Source organism: Xyrauchen texanus, chromosome 20, assembly GCF_025860055.1.
Source record: "Xyrauchen texanus isolate HMW12.3.18 chromosome 20, RBS_HiC_50CHRs, whole genome shotgun sequence".
Classification (NCBI taxonomy): Eukaryota; Metazoa; Chordata; class Actinopteri; order Cypriniformes; family Catostomidae; genus Xyrauchen; species Xyrauchen texanus.
Window position 1 is genome coordinate 18,310,328 of NC_068295.1, and position 18,696 is coordinate 18,329,023.

The 18,696-nt window shown below is 37.7% G+C and overlaps 2 protein-coding genes across 3 annotated transcripts; one reads left to right on the forward strand and one right to left on the reverse strand.

Annotated features, from left to right (window-relative positions):
* Positions 1 to 6,270: 6,270 nt before the first annotated feature.
* On the reverse strand, positions 6,271 to 13,193 carry nsmce4a (NSE4 homolog A, SMC5-SMC6 complex component). Of its 2 annotated transcripts, none has more exons than XM_052150957.1 (11): positions 13,131 to 13,193; positions 11,398 to 11,645; positions 10,873 to 10,953; positions 10,576 to 10,706; positions 10,326 to 10,468; positions 10,030 to 10,129; positions 7,346 to 7,436; positions 7,156 to 7,250; positions 7,018 to 7,066; positions 6,808 to 6,893; positions 6,271 to 6,550 (listed from the first exon to the last, which is right to left on the reverse strand). In XM_052150957.1, the coding sequence occupies exons 2-11, from the start codon at positions 11,612 to 11,614 to the stop codon at positions 6,479 to 6,481; spliced, it is 1,065 nt and encodes a 354-aa protein (XP_052006917.1). In that variant the 5' UTR covers positions 11,615 to 11,645; positions 13,131 to 13,193; the 3' UTR covers positions 6,271 to 6,478. The 2 variants fall into 2 exon arrangements, with proteins under 2 accessions (XP_052006917.1, XP_052006918.1); XM_052150958.1 differs by having other exon boundaries at positions 11,398 to 11,694; positions 13,131 to 13,192.
* A 562-nt stretch (positions 13,194 to 13,755) lies between these two features.
* Positions 13,756 to 17,592, forward strand: LOC127660604 (BLOC-2 complex member HPS6). The gene has a single exon (XM_052150925.1). The coding sequence runs from the start codon at positions 13,977 to 13,979 to the stop codon at positions 16,542 to 16,544; it is 2,568 nt and encodes an 855-aa protein (XP_052006885.1). The 5' UTR covers positions 13,756 to 13,976; the 3' UTR covers positions 16,545 to 17,592.
* The last annotated feature ends 1,104 nt before the right edge of the window (positions 17,593 to 18,696 follow it).

Consider the following 18,696-nt stretch of genomic DNA (forward strand, 5'->3'; position numbering starts at 1 on the left):
TGTCGTCTCAGACTTACACTGACATCTAGGGGCCTTGATACACCATCATTCAAATACAACAGTTTTCAGTGACAGATGCCATTGCATTAATTCAAAATTCACGATTCAAGGTCATCCATTATTAATTTAATCTGTGCCTGCAAGTGTCCAATAACAGAACAGTTAGAGAGAGTAGTATTTGGCTGGTCATGTGATCTTAACAATGGCAGCCACGCATGAGGAGACCCTCTCCATGTAGTGTTTTTTTTAGGTACTTTCCTGACTAAACGCTGGGCGACGCCATGATGATTCTAATTGCCGCTGGACGGTTTTCTGGTTCCGGTCTCCAAACGAAACTACCAACAATCATTTTAAGTGTTAGTTGGCAAAAATGTATTTCAGGCTTAACTTGTGCAGTTGTTGGCTATCATAACAACTGAAAGTAGTCTAGTTAATGATACTGTATCAACGTAACTAACCTCAGATCATAGCTTCACGTCATCCCCACCAAGAGAAAGGTACCGCAACTCTCTAAAGAATCCGCAATACAGCCACATGCTTTTTTTTTTTTTTTACAAATGTAAACATTTAATTAAGAACACACTCCGATTACAGAGACAACATTAAAAACCGTAAAACGAAAACAGGCGTCAGTTCCACGTCTTCGTCTTATTTGAGCGGTCATGAATTACGTTTCAAAATTACAATTAAATTCTGGAGGAGTAAAAACTTTTTAATAAGGAGAAAATTACTGAGTGCACCTTTAAGGAGATATTTGTACCTGATCTGACCTTTTGTTGGTGAAAAATAAAGCAGTAAGTCCAGTCATAAAATAATATTATTGCCTTTAATAAATATAGTTAATTTAGATTATACAACATAAGACACTTTTTACAGTGTAAATTGGTGCAAAGGGTTAAAATGGCACAGGAATATAACTTTCTAAAAAACAGATTTCTTTGCCAGGGATCCTGCATGCAATACTGGGTTTTAATTCCTTGCATGTAATGCCTTCATTCAAACAATGTTAATGCAGAAAAAAAAAAAAAAAAATATATATATATATATATATATATATATATATATATATATATATATTCAATATAAATCTGATCTTTAATTCAGCCACACAGCTGTTTCACACAGAAAGTATGAATTATTTATGCATTGTCTATTTGTTTTTTTCTAATACCCTTTCACTTCACTCACTGACATTCTTACACACAAGACACAATTTCACGCACTCCATAAACAATTATTCTCTTTTGCATCCAGCAAAAACTTTCACAGTTATTTATTGGCAACAAATCTCTTCTACTCCCTAATATTTAATATTTCACACCAAACTCTATCTACTGACTGTAGTGCAGGATCAATATGCTTAATCACAAATAATGTTGAAAGATGTTATATTAATAAAACATTAAGACAACACTCACTTGCCTATATGAACAACCAAGGCTTCTTTTCTAGTTAGGGTTAGGATAATTAATAATTAATTTAACATAAATTGGATATACAGAAATTGCTTCCAGACAGGAAAATGGCAACCAATACACTGTTTGACTGCTTTAATTTATCTCATATTGTATTATGCATCTCCGATTTCAATTGCTTATTGACACCTAGCCTACAACACCAAGTGTCGACTGGCTGTTCATTCGTATATACCAGCTTTCATTATCCCTGGATCCTTTTCCCTCTCTCATGCTGTTAGGCATCTCTTTGCACCTCCCCCTCTTCTTTTCCTACCATTCCCCTTTCTTTTTACTCTCTTCATCTCCTGAGCTCCAACCACAACAGGCCAGTACAATAAGGAGACAGCCAAAAATACACACTCCCTCTTTTCTTTTATATAGCCCTGACGTCAGCCCAGTCGTACACCAATACACTCCTTCGTCCATCTCTCCTGCTTGCACTGACAACCACCAAACAGCCGGTGATATCTTTCACTCCCATGGCATTTTTTTGTCTCTGAGAGATGCAGCACAGAGCTTTTACCTGGTTACGTGCGATTCCTATGCAGCTTCCCATCCTACATTCCATGTCCTCCTGCAGAGAGGTGACAGCAGCACTACAAGGTTTGCAGAAATAGTCTTTCCAGAATTGCATCACCACTACAGTGACATGGCATCGCTGAGCAATCCAGGGAGGGAGTGAGCAAGTGAGTGCAAGTGTGCAAGGATACCCTCATGTGAATGTGTGTGAGTGGGTCTCATCCACTGCAATGCCCAGGGTATATCTGTGACATAGATGCTCATGCACTGTTACATAACAAGGCAATTATTTAAATAGGACAGTACAAGAAATCAAAAAGAGTGTCTTCAAATTTTCTCTCCATTCCTCTGGTTTGGCAGTGATGCAAATGGATACAGCACTGCCAGTTGGTAAAAAGCCCCTCTGTTATTGACAGCAAGCATCACACAAGCAGGGAGAGGAGGGGGGAGTAGAGAGAATGAAAAAGATATGGAACAAGAAAGAGAAAAATAAATAGAACAGGGAATTAGAAGGGAAAAGAGCAACAGCTGCGGGCAGGATGACGTGGTGCTGAACATCAAATTAAAGTCTTCGCAGAGAAGTGATGCAGCCAGTCAACCAAAACGGGACAGTGGGAAAAACAAAACGATTTCACAAAATAAAGGACATGCATACATACTGAAATAGATTAATACTCCTGAAGATGCACAGACTTCATCAATATATCATTGAATCATTAACTAGTGTTTAAAAAAAGGAGAACATTTTCATGCTATTGATCTAAGACCCTGTCTTTGGCCTTGGCTGCCCCTTGCTGCTATGATTTTCTTTTGCACCTCAAATAAATAATTATATTCGAATCTAGATAATCATTGAAAAAAAATTAGCTTTCAGCAAATATAGAAAGTGAAGGCAAAATGCCCAGTTGCTCAAACACCCATGCATGCAGAATTGTGCAATACGCATATATAATTCTTTACTGGCTAGTTTAGCTAAATCTTGACAGTAGCCGATAATCTTTATGTTTAAAGATTCAGCTGTTTTATGCTTATTGGTTAGAAAAAAATAGCTTTTCTAACCATTTTTCTTAAGGACTTAAATTAATTCTAACTTCTGAACAACAAACTTCCTTTGCTGAAAGTTAGTTCTCAAATGTTAATGCTGTTTCCTATCTCTCCCTCCATGAAATAGAGCAATATAGACCTATAACCAGTGAGCCAATCCACAGACCCTAGCATTGTCTTAAACAAAACCCGGATCAATACCAAGTAGCATCAAATGCAGGAACTCTCTCTTCCTTGATTACATAAAACCTCACCTATCCTGGTAAACTGTTCATTTAAACCAATCCAACAAGTGGATAATAAGCCTAGCCAAATCTTAACTGAGGTTAAGATTTTAATAAATTATATGTTTGAGAGGAATGTATTGTCACCTTGATGTCCAATTAAGGCAGCAAGATAGCTGTAGTGAGAAGCCCACAATAAAACCAGCTCTCCAAATACTACTCTACAATCACAGCCACTGACCTAAGTGCAGATTTTCAACACTATGCTGCCAAAAAGTCCCTGCTACTGTGAGAAGCAACTCGTGAACATTAGTGTTACTCAGACAGCAGTGGATGATTACGTTCTTACACAAGGCAGATCCCTCCAGAAGGCTTCAGGTGCCAATGGGATCAAACTACAAAGCAGTTAATCCAAGCTTGGGCCAATCTGTGTGCATATGGAGGGCCACACCAATGTGCACACCATGGACTCTCTATATATGGCCTCTCTAACAGCTAATAAATTATTTTATATGGACTCAAACGAATTTGTAACAGACAAGCGTTATGGTTAATGCCACATAAAGTGTAAATATCCTTGACTAAAGGCAGCAATCAAGATGTACTAATGAACAAATTTTTTTTTTAATAATTGTTTTAAATCTCTTATATTTAGCTTTTTAATGCTGTGCATTCTCATTTATTCTTGTCTTTAGACTCAGTAAGAAGAGTAACGTTTAAATCCCAAATAAAGCCAATATTTCACCACTAGGTGGTAGTGTTCAACTGTAACCTTCATGTAATTACTGCCAGGAAAGCATATGGCACAATTTGAACGTGTCAAGTTTACTACATGCTTTAGTGCAAAGGCTAATGATTTTGACTAGGAAATTTAGTACACTAGCAATGTCTAATTCTATTTCAACGTAAAATATACTGGATGAAGTGTGCTGCGAAGTGTGCCATAAATATGAACTCACAGTCGTGTTGTGTTTTGACTTACAAATTAGCATTAAACTTTGCATAGTGGCTACAAAAGCAAGCTATTTATATATTTATAAAATAATGACCTACAAAAATGAGCTGATATAGTAACAACAATATACAGGCACATAAGAGATCAAACTACAACAAATAGTTTATATGTGGCCAAAACAAAATTTACCAAAATTGTAACCCCTTAAACTAATTTTTTCACAAGTTAATTTTAAATCTCACCATTTAAACATATTGCAAATTTAGACTTATTGCAAAAACAATTTTTACACATATATACATTCACCTAAAGGATTATTAGGAACACCATACTAATACTGTGTTTGACCCGCTTTCGCCTTCAGAACTGCCTTAATTCTACGTGGCATTGATTCAACAAGGTGCTGAAAGCATTCTTTAGAAATGTTGGCCCATATTGATAGGATAGCATCTTGCAGTTGATGGAGATTTGTGGGATGCACATCCAGGGCACGAAGCTCCCGTTCCACCACATCCCAAAGATGCTCTATTGGGTTGAGATCTGGTGACTGTGGGGGCCATTTTAGTACAGTGAACTCATTGTCATGTTCAAGAAACCAATTTGAAATGATTGAGCTTTGTGACATGGTGCATTATCCTGCTGGAAGTAGCCATCAGAGGATGGGTACATGGTGGCCATAAAAGGATGGACATGGTCAGAAACAATGCTCAGGTAGGCCGTGGCATTTAAACGATGCCCAATTGGCACTAAGGGGCCTAAAGTGTGCCAAGAAAACATCCCCACACCATTACACCACCACCACCAGCCTGCACAGTGGTAACAAGGCATGATGGATCCATGTTCTCATTCTGTTTACGCCAAATTCTGACTCTACCATCTGAATGTCTCAACAGAAATCGACTCATCAGACCAGGCAACATTTTTCCAGTCTTCAACTGTCCAATTTTGGTGAGCTCTTGCAAACTGTAGCCTATTTTTCCTATTTGTAGTGGAGATGAGTGGTACCCGGTGGGGTCTTCTGCTGTTGTAGCCCATCCGCCTCAAGGTTGTGCGTGTTGTGGCTTCACAAATGCTTTGCTGCATACCTCGATTGTAACGAGTGGTTATTTCAGGCAAAGTTGCTCTTCTATCAGCTTGAATCAGTCAGCCCAATCTCCTCTGACCTCTAGCATCAACAAGGCATTTTCGCCCACAGGACTACCGCATACTGGATGTTTTTCCCTTTTCACACCATTCTTTGTAAACCCTAGAAATGGTTGTGCGTGAAAATCCCAGTAACTGAGCAGATTGTGAAATACTCAGACCGGCCCGTCTGGCACCAACAACCATGCCACGCTCAAAATTGCTTAAATCACCTTTCTTTCCCATTCTGACATTCAGTTTGGAGTTCAGGAGATTGTCTTGACCAGGACCACACCCCTAAATGCATTGAAGCAACTGCCATGTGATTGGTTGATTAGATAATTGCAATAATGAGAAATTGAACAGGTGTTCCTAATAATCCTTTAGGTGAGTGTGATATATATATATATATATATATATATATATATATATATATATATATTTATTTATTTTTTTCCCCCTTTGTTAGCATGTAATTCTGGTTCTGTTCTATCTCCCTTTAACAAGTCTTGTTTTCACTAGATGGCAGCAAGAAGAAGGATTTTTTTCTCTTTCACCTTCCATCACAAAATGCAGATCTGGAATGTAGGTGGTGCTCTGATGCATCTCAGCCCTTACAGATGTGCTCCTCCACAGACATTCAGTCTAATTTTCATTTCATGCAACACCCCCACTGTTTCATTGAATATCTCGGCCACTGAGTGGACTAGAAGATTAATCTAGGTGTCAATAGAAATCTCCCCTATGCGGTGATATAAAATATGTTATCACCAATAGTTGATAACATCTTTTTCTGATGATCTGTTTAGCATGCTTTTCCTGCTGGACTGCATATTTTGTTTTGGACATCTTAGATATAACATTTACACTGAATATTTCCATTAAATGGAAACACTTCAGTTTTTATTTCAAGAGATCTCATTGCAAAACTTGAGTTTGAATCTGACACTGCACATTCACTTACATTTATTGTATAAGACACAATTATTACACATTTTACAAAACACAAGAATAGTATTCAAAAATATTTAGATCACCAACATTAAAAAATATAGAAAAATGAAAAATCTGTAGAATTACAAATGATTTGTTGTTTGCGGTTAACAACGCAAGATGTTAATTTTGCTAATTTACAGTTATTTACACTTATTCCCTACTTAGCTGTCCTGTGACATAACTTCTGGAACAGGGATTAGAGCTTCCTTAATATCAAAGGCATCAATGATTTCCTGCAACAACAAAAAAAGATCAAGGATATTTATCATTTATCATACCAGTTTCATGGTAAATAAACATGATTTAAACATGCGCAAAGAACTTCCATTTTGTAATCCGTATATAAAAAAAATCAGGCATTTTCAAATAATTTTCATGGCAATCTTTGCCATTCAGAAAACCCTTTATTAATATATAATTGTTTTTTAATTCCAACTCAAATTTGCTTAAATAGTAACGTCAATCAAACACACAGTTGTAAGGTACTCACCCTCCAGCTTGCCTGGCTGATGGAGACAACACATTGATGACGGACTGCAGATCCACCAGGTTCTATCTCACCTTCCTCTACTGGAGCTATCACATACAAATATTAAATATCATCTGGAAGTAAATACACTAAAAATGTATTTGTGCATCTATCCCCTGAATACAGAACTTCAAAATGGTGACTTGTTCATAATTGTATCAACAATCTTACCTATACAAGGAAACTTATCCTTATTCAAGTACATCCTCGCCAGACCATCCTGAGGGTTATAAAAAGAAACATTTAATTTGTATTATACTTCATTATGTGATGTTGAAACTCTGCAGCTACTGTAGCCTCTTGACTCACCCTTATGAGAAAAGACGTATGGAAAATGTTTTCCACGGTCCGAGAGAAGGAATTGGGGTCGATGACGAACTCGTAATATGAAATGGGTAACTCAGCTGTTCCGAAAAAGGTTAAATGGAGTTTTTTCATAGGTTCTGCATTTAAAGAATGAAATGTGTTGTCAAGAACTACTGAGACAAAAAATGCTTACGGTCATCAGCGAAGTAACGTTGCAGACATGCAAGAATCCTTTCAACCTCCTTCTCTGTAGCCTCTTGGTGCGATTCTTCCATTTTCTTCAGCTGTGGTGACAAGATATTTTGTTAACCCTAAAACAGGCAAAATGCCCCACAGGATACATACTCTTGTAGGGGTATGAGAACAAGTTTCTCACCCAGTCTTCTTATCATTTATCATAGTTGGGTCTGTTTTGAGTATGTGGGTCACATGACTTGGTTCAAATGTTCTGTGATCGTTAAATCAGTCTGACCTAAACCTAACATGGCCACCCATGGTGCAGGACAAGCTGACTTTGTGATAATTATTTATATATTAATCTTACTTTTCTTCAGTAAAAAAAGCGTATCCCGAGATATGTTGCCAGATTAAGGGAAGAACACATTTATAACACTTACACATGTCATAAATGCAACCTTAAAGCTAAACTTTTGTCAGTTTTGTTGCACACAGTGCTGGGTAGTAATGGATTGCATGTAATCTCCGATTACAATCCAGATTACATATATTTGACATATGACAAATATCTGAGACCCCATCTCATGCAGTCATAGAGACATGCTGATTTAAAGGGCACCTATTATGGAATTTTGAAAATTAACTTTCATGTAGTGTGTAACAGATTTAAGTGAACAAAAACATCCTGCAAAGTTTTATATATGAAAGTTCACCGTAAAAAAGTCGACTCTGAGTCAATGTAATGAATCGTTTTTCCAATGAGTCATTTTCCTTTTCGTTGTGACGTCAAGACGAAAAATTATCAAATTGGCCGCGCCCACTCATTGCGCGCGCAGACACCAGGGAAAACTTGAAAACATCATGTCGACAACAAGACGCTGTGTTCTGAAGTGCATATCAAAAGCGACCTTTTTTGCACTGCCCAGGGACGAGCATGTGAAGAATCAGTGGCTAGAGTTTATATTTACAAATATACCACACAAGTATAGCCCGAACCTTGTGGTGGGTTTGCGTCATTTTAATGACGATTGCTTTATGAACATGAATGCTTTCAAGTGTGGATTCGCGAGCCGGTTGATACTGAAGGAAGGTTCAGTACCAAGTTTATTTGGATCGGCTTCCTCCTCCGAATCACAACCTGTAAGTATTATTAATAATTGTTGCTTTTATGTGTTTTTTAGCATGTTTAATAAGTATTTGTGTGTGTTGTGTACGTTACGCTCAGTGCAGCTTCTAGGTCTCCAATGTCAATTTTTTTTAAATATGTGAAATGTTTGTCGATGTTATTGGAGTTGTCATAAAGAATAGAGCAATAACTTGTAGTAATGCAGTGCTTTACCAGTATGTTTATGCGTTGGGCAAACGCAAACAATAACTGATTGGGTGTTTACCACTGAACTTTGGGCTATGATCGCTAACATAAATCAACTCAAATTCCTTCTCTGATTTAGATTTTTTTACTACAAAGTGGTGATGGGCGTTCCGTTTCCGACAATCTCTGCACAGAGTATACCAATCACAACTGACTGGGTCATCTGACCAATCACCGCAGATTAGCATCACACAAAGGAGGGGTTTGGAAAAATGAGTCGTTGGACGAATCATTTTGGAGTCAGTGAGCAAATCAGGTAAACATAAATGCATATTATAAGACAACAAAAGTGTTTTTTGTCATTGCATGCATGTAAAACTGTTGCTGGGGACTCCCAAAACAATATTAGGAACATTTTAAATGCCATAATAGGTGCCCTTTAACGTTAACGTGGAATATTCCGATTTATATTGCTCAAATCAATACGGAATACGGGGCCTCTGTCCTGGGTGTGATTTTTGAGAATGGAAAAGTGGAATTCTGGAAATTCCTGGAGTGCAAATCAGGCTGGCATTTACTACACACTGTGGATCTGTGTAACAGCCCCAGAGCAAAAGTGGTATCCATGTGCATGTGTCAAAATTTCATTATATGGTGAGGAGAGACCCCCATCAGAGAGCTCCGTTAATGTGTGCAAATCACGTACTTGTAATTGGATAAAATTCAATTGTAAAATATTTGTAATTGGACTACAGTTACTTTTTATGGAATACATGATTACATATTAAGGAGGCAACGGCACTAAATTGTAAATAATTTACTGAACACCCTAATCATAGTCTTTTTTTCAATCTTTTGCCTTTTTAATTCTATATCAGCATACCACTGATAAAGCTAGCAATGTCATTGCTGTTGATTTTATAGTAATTCATTTTTTTTCATTTTAGATTAATTTTATTTAGATTTTTTTATTTTATGACCAATTAATGTTCATTATGTTTCTATTTTTTTATACACTTGAAATTAACTTGATGTCTGAGTTTTGAATTATAAATCCCTCAAAAACACTAACACACACACTCAGGCATATAATATGTTTCAAAATAAGAGGGGATGTCAGAACCCCTTAATTATTTGCATCAAATAAACAGAAATATTGATGACTTTGCACCTTAATAGGGCAATGTATCCTGGGAGATACAACTCATAAAATCCAAAACATATCAAAAATTATTTTGGATGTTTTACTTAAGTCCAAATGATATAAAAAGTGAAATGAAATGATTTTTTGCTAATCATTTTCCACTCTTGCCTGCACTGGGGTTAATTTCAACACTACTTTTTGGTGGCCAACAGGAACTGGAAAATGGTTGCTTGCTTGTGCACACCTGAGTGGGGATAATTCGTTTTGCTTCTTTGCTGGGTGCTTTCTTTTGTCTTTCAACTCTCTGCCGTGGAGGGGGAGGCTCTGCCAAAAATGAGCCCAACCTTGAATTAAAAAAATATATAAAAAAAAAAAACATGAATGCAAATTTTATTTGTAAACGCTCTTAAAAAGCTATGAGAGGTATCTGCAACTTGTAGTAGGCTATTCACAACAAATCTGACCATTCTCCTTGTTAAAAGCTGTGAACAAAAATTTTATCTCGAATACTTCACTTGACTTACTACAGATTTTACTCACATGTAGTGGAATGAAGGGGCTGTTTTGAAGCAGTACTCAGATCTTTTTGCAAGCTTCTGCCAGGCATCTTGTGGTAAATATCCATCGTTTCCATCCTGATTATCATCCTCTTCCTCCAAACGATTCAGACCCATGAAGGACAACTAAAATGATAAACATGAAAATCAGTTCAGAGTGAAAGTGCACAAGGTTGCATTTATATTCTGAGCTGAAATACAAGATATGGCCTCTTCTTCTCCCTGTAACATACCAAATGTTCTGCAAATGCAGTAGGATCAAAAGCAGAGCCTTCAGCATGTAGTTGGCTGGCCTTCTCCTTGCCCAGATCAGTGGCAAGTACCAAGAGTTGAGCGTCCAGTGCTGCTTCGCGAGCCTGTCTGACTGAAAGCAGAGACACACCACTGCAACCCCGCAGAAGAATATTCTCGCAAACACCATAAAATCATCATACAAAGAAATTGTGTTTGTAGAGGTGTGGCAAATCATGCATTCAATTAATGCACCGAATTACAATAGTAGGTGCCAGAATAAGGAGTGTGTATATTACCACTGGAAAAAAGTTTGTTGGCCTCTTCTAAAACATCAGTGAGCTTATTGTTGGCAGGGCTCAACATGTCCTCACGATTTTCTGTGAACAAATAGAACAACACATTTTTCAAATATTCTTTACACTACATTTCTTTTTAACTTAGAGCTGAAGTGTGTCATTTTTTCAGTGTTCAAATACTTTATGCTATACCAGCTTAATGTGAAGAGTCAGCTATAAGTAAGCAATTTGTACATTTATTTTGCCGAAAATAATAGACACTGTGAACCGATTACAACAATGTTTCTGTTTGTTTGGGTATCCCAACCAGCCCGGCACAGCAAATTAGCTGAACCAATGGTGTGAGTTTGGAGGGGCTATCCGTTTTGACCAACCAATGGAAGAAAACCTGTATGCCAATAACAATTATTTTTGCAATTCCATTGCTCAGTAATTACACATTTTATCTTTAAATAGCAAAATGCATAAATAAAGCAAACTTTGACAGCCATACAGAGATGGAGATTTTGCAAGTCTTATACTTACGTTGGACAGAATTGATCAGATCCCTGTACTTGCTTCTGATCTCTCTCCTGCGTGCTGGATCGTCATCTTCCTCACTAATACCAGAGGGTCCGGCACCAATATCATCTTCATCACCAATATCACCAGCCCACTCTGGCCTGCTCCGCCCAGCCACTCCATTGGATGGTCCTGCCTGCTCCTCTTGACTGCCTCGAGACTTTCTCTTCCGATCAGACATTTCCAGTGTTTGAAAAGCTGCTTGATTGTCTCTTCAGAAAGACAGTAGTCAGGTCACAAATAAAAGAAAAACTGAAATTCCTAAAGTAAAGAATTTAAGTAACAATAAATACACAAATTAAAACCATCAACCATCAGCCAAAATGATATTTTACACTGATACGTTTTTACCCAAATTAAGCAGCATTCACAAAGGTGTAGTATAGTATTGTACAGTATGTGGGACACTGACAAGAAATACTTTAACGGGACTCAACAATAAGAACCCGGTGCTGGTGTGAGAGATTTGGGCCAGTTGACGTAACTGTCACTTGCCCAAATGGCCCAGTGCTGTATTGTCACAATCTCTTACGCTTGTTGATCATGTAAAAACATATATTTTCATTTGGTTTTGTGTGATGTATTGATTGTTCTTGTGAATTCTGCTGATTTAAACTCATTACAAAGGTTTCTAGCTGGCTGAGACAAATTTATTATAAATGTAAATACATTTATTAAAGAGGTTTAATTTAATAAAAATGGTGAAAATGACTTTTAAAAGAGTTGTAAGCATCAAAGAAACAATCATGTTTTTCATGGATTTACTTTTGTATGTGGATAATCTCTAGCTATTATTGGAAATTAAAAACCTAATAATTATTTTCAGTAATTGCTTATATATACACACACATATGTGTGTGTGTGTGTGTGTGTGTGTGTGTGTGTGTGTACCTTATCAAAAATGAACAATATAAAAATAAAATAAATATTTGTATATTATTCTCTCATAAACAAGTTTTATAAATGTTGTTACTAAAAATACATACATTTTTGTGAAAAGGTTGGCAAGTAAAAATCTGAACTACTGAAAAGCCGAAGAAAAAAAAAAACAATGTTGAACCTTGTTTATGTATTTTATTTTATTTTTTTTTTATTTTTTTTACTGTGCTGTGGGTGCTTAGGCCTAATCCTTTATTTAAAACTATTTTAAACAGCATTTAGCAAATTCTTTTATAATTACTATACATGCTGTTTTTTATATTAAAAGTGAGAAAACGTGGGATATTTTTACTTTTAAATCTGTAACATTTTGCACTATGTATATTTAACAAATGGTGAGCAGTCACAACATCTAAACATCAACTTTCCCTCATACGTACGCACTGTATAAATACATTTAACGCAAAAAAATATGCTGGACATGTCAAATCCCCCATGCGTTTCTGCTAATCACAGGGTAACGAGACAACAGTCTATGATTCACAAGGTATACCAACCAATATTGCAGACATACGTCTTTTTAATAAGTTGTCTTATTAAACAATAAAGTAGGATAACGTGTATCTGGTGATCATTGTATAAACAGAAATTAAAAGCATCTGTGCTAGTTGATGCTAGCCATATTTGTTGATTCCGATCTTGCTATTCAATGCAGTTGATCTTTAAACGCAATCAGGTATCAAAAGTAAAGCCAGTGAACAATCAACCAACACCGATGTATAGAAATCGGCGAATCATATTATATTACGTAAACTTACAAACTTTAAAACGTGCACAGTCCATCCCTGTCATTTGCATCAACAGTGAAAACTACGCGGGACTTGAAGGAAGTATATTTGCTTGACAGATGTCACTTCCGTTAGCCTATAGTTTAAGAGCGTGGGGATAATTCGTGTATTTTAAATGTAATATTTTAAATTATTTATATTGTACATGTATAATTATACTGGGAAAATAAATACAATACACAAAATAAAAAATGATCTCTCTATGTAAAGCAGATTTCTTACATTTTACCATATCGAAAATGCAACTGATACAAAGTTATGAGTATGCGTTTTGTATCTTCAGCAATAAAAGCTCATTATATTTGTGTGGACGAAAACCAGAAAAATAGCTATAGGACTTCTCGTACAAATCATTTCCGATGAAGATTATGCGATAGAGTAGGGTGATTGTTAACTCCTCCCTTCTGCAGAGTAAAACAATACATAACAAAAAAAAAAACACTGCATAGGCCGTGTTTAAAAAACTTAGAGTTTCCTACCTATACAGCATTTCAGGGTACCAAAATCGCAGCGAAAGTGCTGTCTAGGAAGGCGGATACTAATGTTTGACACCCAGCCATTCCTTATCCGGAAATTACCAAACTCGTGATGTCAGGAGGAGTGAGAGAAAGAGACAGCACAAGAGAAATTAACGGTTGTTTTGTGTGATTCATGGACTATAGAGTTGACCTTCGCGACCATGGAGATAATACGTGAGATGAGCGTCGGAAGTATTTTTAGAAGATCGTGGATGACTGTTGGTCTAAATTGAAAGTGTTTAGCGTTTCATGCGCATTTTGTGCTTCCTATTCCACGTCGACTTTTATTTCTTCAAACATGACCCGACTTGAGCTGGAACAAGTGACCGATTTTGGCGATTTTACGAGAGGAGAGGATTTAAAAGAGTTTCTAAAACAGGCGTACGCCAACATCTCCTCTCAAAATGTATCTGAACCATTGTCTGATGTTCGCGTGAGTCCAGATGGATGTCACATTCATGTAATTGTGCGTCAACCCAACAGTGGTCTCGTGACATGTGACAAATATCTGAGACCCCATCTCATGCAGTCACAGAGACATGCTGATTTAGCGTTAACGCGGAATATTCCGATAGTGGATGTGATTTATATTGCCCAAAGCAATACGGAAGACGGGGCCTCTGTCCTGGGTGTGATTTTTGAGAATGGAAAAGTGGAATTCTGGAAGTTCCTGGAGTGCAAATCAGGCTGGCATTTACTACACACTGTGGATCTTTGTAACAGCCCCAGAGCAAAAGTGGTATCCGTGTGCATGTGTCAAAATTTCATTATATGGTGTGAGGAGAGACCCCCATCAGAAAGCTCCGTTAATGTGTGCAGCAACTTCAGATACTGCATATGCAAAAAGACTATAGAAGTTAATGAGGGGGGTGTTAATTTGGGTAGTGTGAAAATGGCATTGCACAATAATCCTCGATACATGGTCATCAGTTCTGGGGATTTAGCATATCTGCTGCCTGACATGAGGGAAACCTCTCCCATGTGTGCTTCCAAAGTGTTTCTAGCATGGTCACCAGAGCATGATACTTTTAAAGTGCATAGTGCCTGTAGTGGGACACTTCTTATGAAAAGCTCAAACAAGGAATCTGACTTTAAGAGACTTGTTACAGACTGCATTGGCATTCTCTCTTCCATTAATCCTCCAGATATATGTGGATTCTCATCTGCTGGATTTGGAGATCTCCTACTTCTTCTCAGCAGTGGATGGGTGTGCATTTTAAAGAGGGACGGCAGTCTACAGAAGATGTACAAATTGCCTGACAATTGCCTTGGTGCAGGTGGGACAATAAATAGCCTGAATATATATAATGAAACCCTGGCACTAACAGTAGGCAGGACACTCTTCTTAATCGATACAAAATGTGGTTTAGAATTGGAGAGAATAAGTCTGAAAAGAGAGGGCCTTCTGTTTGTTAACTCTTTGCAAAGTCACTCTCCGCAAATGTTATCAGAGACAGGGCTATTTGTGGTCAAGCAAAGAGAACTGGATGCTAAACCAAGGTCTTCGTCGACACATTCAGAAGCCATTGACTCTAGTGCACGCTTGATTGAAGCTGTGTTTGTGGAGGCATGTAAATATTATCAGCAAAGAAGTCTTAGTAGCACACAGCTCACAGTGGAGAAGCTCAAAAAGGGGGGGATGTTTCAGGCTCCCATTTCACTAGCTGCCATCCTCAGGGATTACCTCAGTAACCAGAGGTCCAAAAGTGCTGAGAAAAATTCCTCAGGTCAAGAAAGGTTGATGCACTCGCTCGAATCCGAGCTTAGGAGTCTTGTTTTGCTAGAAGATGTTAAAACAACAATGGTTAAGGCCTCCATGAAGGACTTGGAAAGCCATTGTGGAAGTCTGGTGCAGCAGGAAATATGCAGACTTCTCAGCTCTGAAATAGAGAAGGAAAACCTTCAATATCTGAACAGCATATTCCATCTCTTTCCCACCGAATCCTGGCATGCCATGCAAGCTGTCCTGCATCTGAGGTGCAACGGTGAGGGTTTGTTATCTTCCAAGGCTCCTGCTGAGTTATGGAAAATCATTCTCAGCCCTGTCCAACCAACAGCAAACTTTGCTCACTGCAACGGTCAGCAGAAACACACTACGGCAAATGTAGCACTCCCTGTCTTTGAGCTGCTGTGCCACTCTATTTTCAAATTCCAGTCAAGCTGGCTGCCCAGGTTTCTCGAGCTAGCACAGCAGCAGGCTGGCATTTCCTCTACCTCTTCATGGAGTTATGGTGTAAAGGAGAGCTCTGAGAGTTTGCCACTTTATAAACGGGCCTTGACAGTGCTCCCATGCCAAGGGGCCAACCAACACCTTCAAGTGGAGCTGCTTTTGTGCAGTCAGAGGCCTAAAGCCATAATGCAGGCTTTGCAGATTCTCATGAAACAGGGCCAGTGGGAGCGGGTCACACAAGTAGCTGAGAGGTTTTGCCGGCAGAGTCCACTTCTAAATAAAGAGATTTTCAGCACTCTGCTGTGTAAAGTGGCCCAACATAGGGACCTGGACCCATACTTGGACCTATTGTGGACCCTGTGCCCTGAGGACATGACTGTCACTAGTATACTTAATACAGTATTGCAAAACCTGCCTCCATCAACGCAGAACTCAGGACCATTTGAGGCCCTTGGCAGCCAGGTCACAATTGGCCTTCTGAAACCACTGCTGAGGAAAGTTCTCCAAAGGGAGACCAAACCTAGCCATAGGTATGCAGATATCCTTCAGTCACCCACCATGCATCCTCCACCTACTCCTCCACGCCAGGCAAAGGGACTTTCCAGAGCTGGTGCTGAGATGGACAGTGAGCTTCAGGCATCTAAGCAGAGAACTCTCCCTGGTCCTCAAGTGACATCACAAGCTGGTTCTGTTTGACATTTTCCTTCACAAATCATATGACTACCCTTCCTATAGAAAGTGGACTTCTATTCAATACTGATTTCCTGGTCTTAAGAAGTATTATTTACAATGCATGGTCTGATCAGAATAATGGGGCTTCTCTGAATCAGACGATTTTTCATTAAAGTGACAGTACACCCTAAAATGAAAAGGCTGTCGTTATTTACTTACCCTCATATCATTCCAAACCTATTTGCTTTCTTTCCTCCATGGAACACAAAAGGATATGTTCTGCATAATGTTTAGCACTGTTACCATTCAGTTTAATTGTATGGAATGCAGACGCTAACATAAGTCTCTTTTTGTGTTACATGGTTATAAGAAAGTAAAATGAGTTTGGAACAATATAAGTTTGAGAAAATTAAGACTTTATCCCTTTAACAATTAAAATAGGAAAGTACTAACTGCAATGTACAGCTGTTCAATTACTATAGTAATGTTATAGACTGTAATATATGTTGTTTTTACGTTTATTTGGTTTACTGCATTTCATCATGTTTAGTTTATGGACTGGTCTGTTTTTTAACAGTATTCCTATTTCTCTTTTTTTCTAACCTTAAGGAATGTCCTTTTAATGAATCATAACAGGCATGCTTTCACCCTGATCCTATTGGAAGGTCAGAGATGACTAAGCATTATCAACTAATTGTCCTTATCGTCATTTCATGCTCTAGATAATTTATTTATAAGCCCTGATGTATTTTTTGTTGTTTGTTTTTCTATTGACACTACAGTTGCCATCATATGCTGGTGTAATTATTTCAAGACAATCTCTTGTGAAGCTCACAGCTAAGATTTATATTAGTCATTATTGAGGTGAGGAGGAAGTGTACAGCAGCATATCATTTAATGTGCATGCTGATGTATCAAACTATTCAGACTTGTAATTCAATGATACACATGCTAAATGCCTTGCTTATGTTTTTTTAAAGGTTGCTCTTGTATCGGCATATCCTTGATTTAGGAGAGTGCTATTACAGGGATATTAACATTGTAGAATAAAATAAAATTTGACTAATTAATTGCTGCCACTCACTCGTTGTCTGCAAGATTTTCAGGTCTCTTCCACAATCCAACAATTAAATGAGGAGCTATATTTAACTAAAGCGAGCAATTTCCATCATGAACGATTGTGTAAGTTCCCTCACAGACATCAAGGGTCATCATTATTATAAAAATAACATCTGGTTGTGTGGTCAGAGAGGGGAATTCAGACAGGCTTCCAATGCAAAGCGTCATACCAATCCTGTACAGCCGCACCCACTGCATTCCCTTAGGGCTAAGCAGAAGCAGCATTCATACAGCACTGCTTCAAATTGAATTGAACTAAATTGTATTATGCAGTAAATTAACGTTTCAAACTAAAAAACATAGCAGGGGCTTGTGCTGTTCTGAATCGGCTCAGCGCAGCAAAATTGTATTTGGAGACCTGAAACCCTTTAATTTACACTTCTTTCTGGGGCTTGTGTTGTACTGAATTGGCTCAGCACAGCTAAATTGTATTTGGAGGCCTAAAACCCTTTAAGTTACACTTCTTTCTCTTTGCGAACCACATGTGTGAACTTAGTATGACAGAGTATACAGAGGCCATTGAGTTTAAAAATTCCAAGTGTATGCTTTGTTCACTGTGTACATTCTATGATCTAAAGTAATTACCTAAAGGCACAGAAAATTAAATGCATTAGCCTATATATAAATTAGATGTACTTTTTTAAAGGGATAGCTCACCCAAAAGTTGTCAGTCTGTCATTGTTTACTTTCTTGTTGATCCAAACCAGTATAACTTTCTTTTCCCCACAGAATACAAAGGAGATGTTAGGCAGAATGTTAGCCTCCGTCTTCATTTTTTTATTGCATATTTTGTTTTTTTTCCACACAATGGAAGTGAATGGTGACTGAGGCTAACATTCTGCCTCACATCTCCTGTGTTCTGTGGGGAAAAGTAAGTCATACTGGTTTGGAACAACATGATTGTGAGTAAATTTCATTTTTGGTTGAACTATGCCTTCAAGTTTGTGCAAATATGTTGGGGTCATTTTAAAAATGATTTATGTACTAAAATGTATTATACAAACTTGTGCTAAATTCTGTCTGCTGAGAAATAATTTTTAAATATTAAATAATTAAA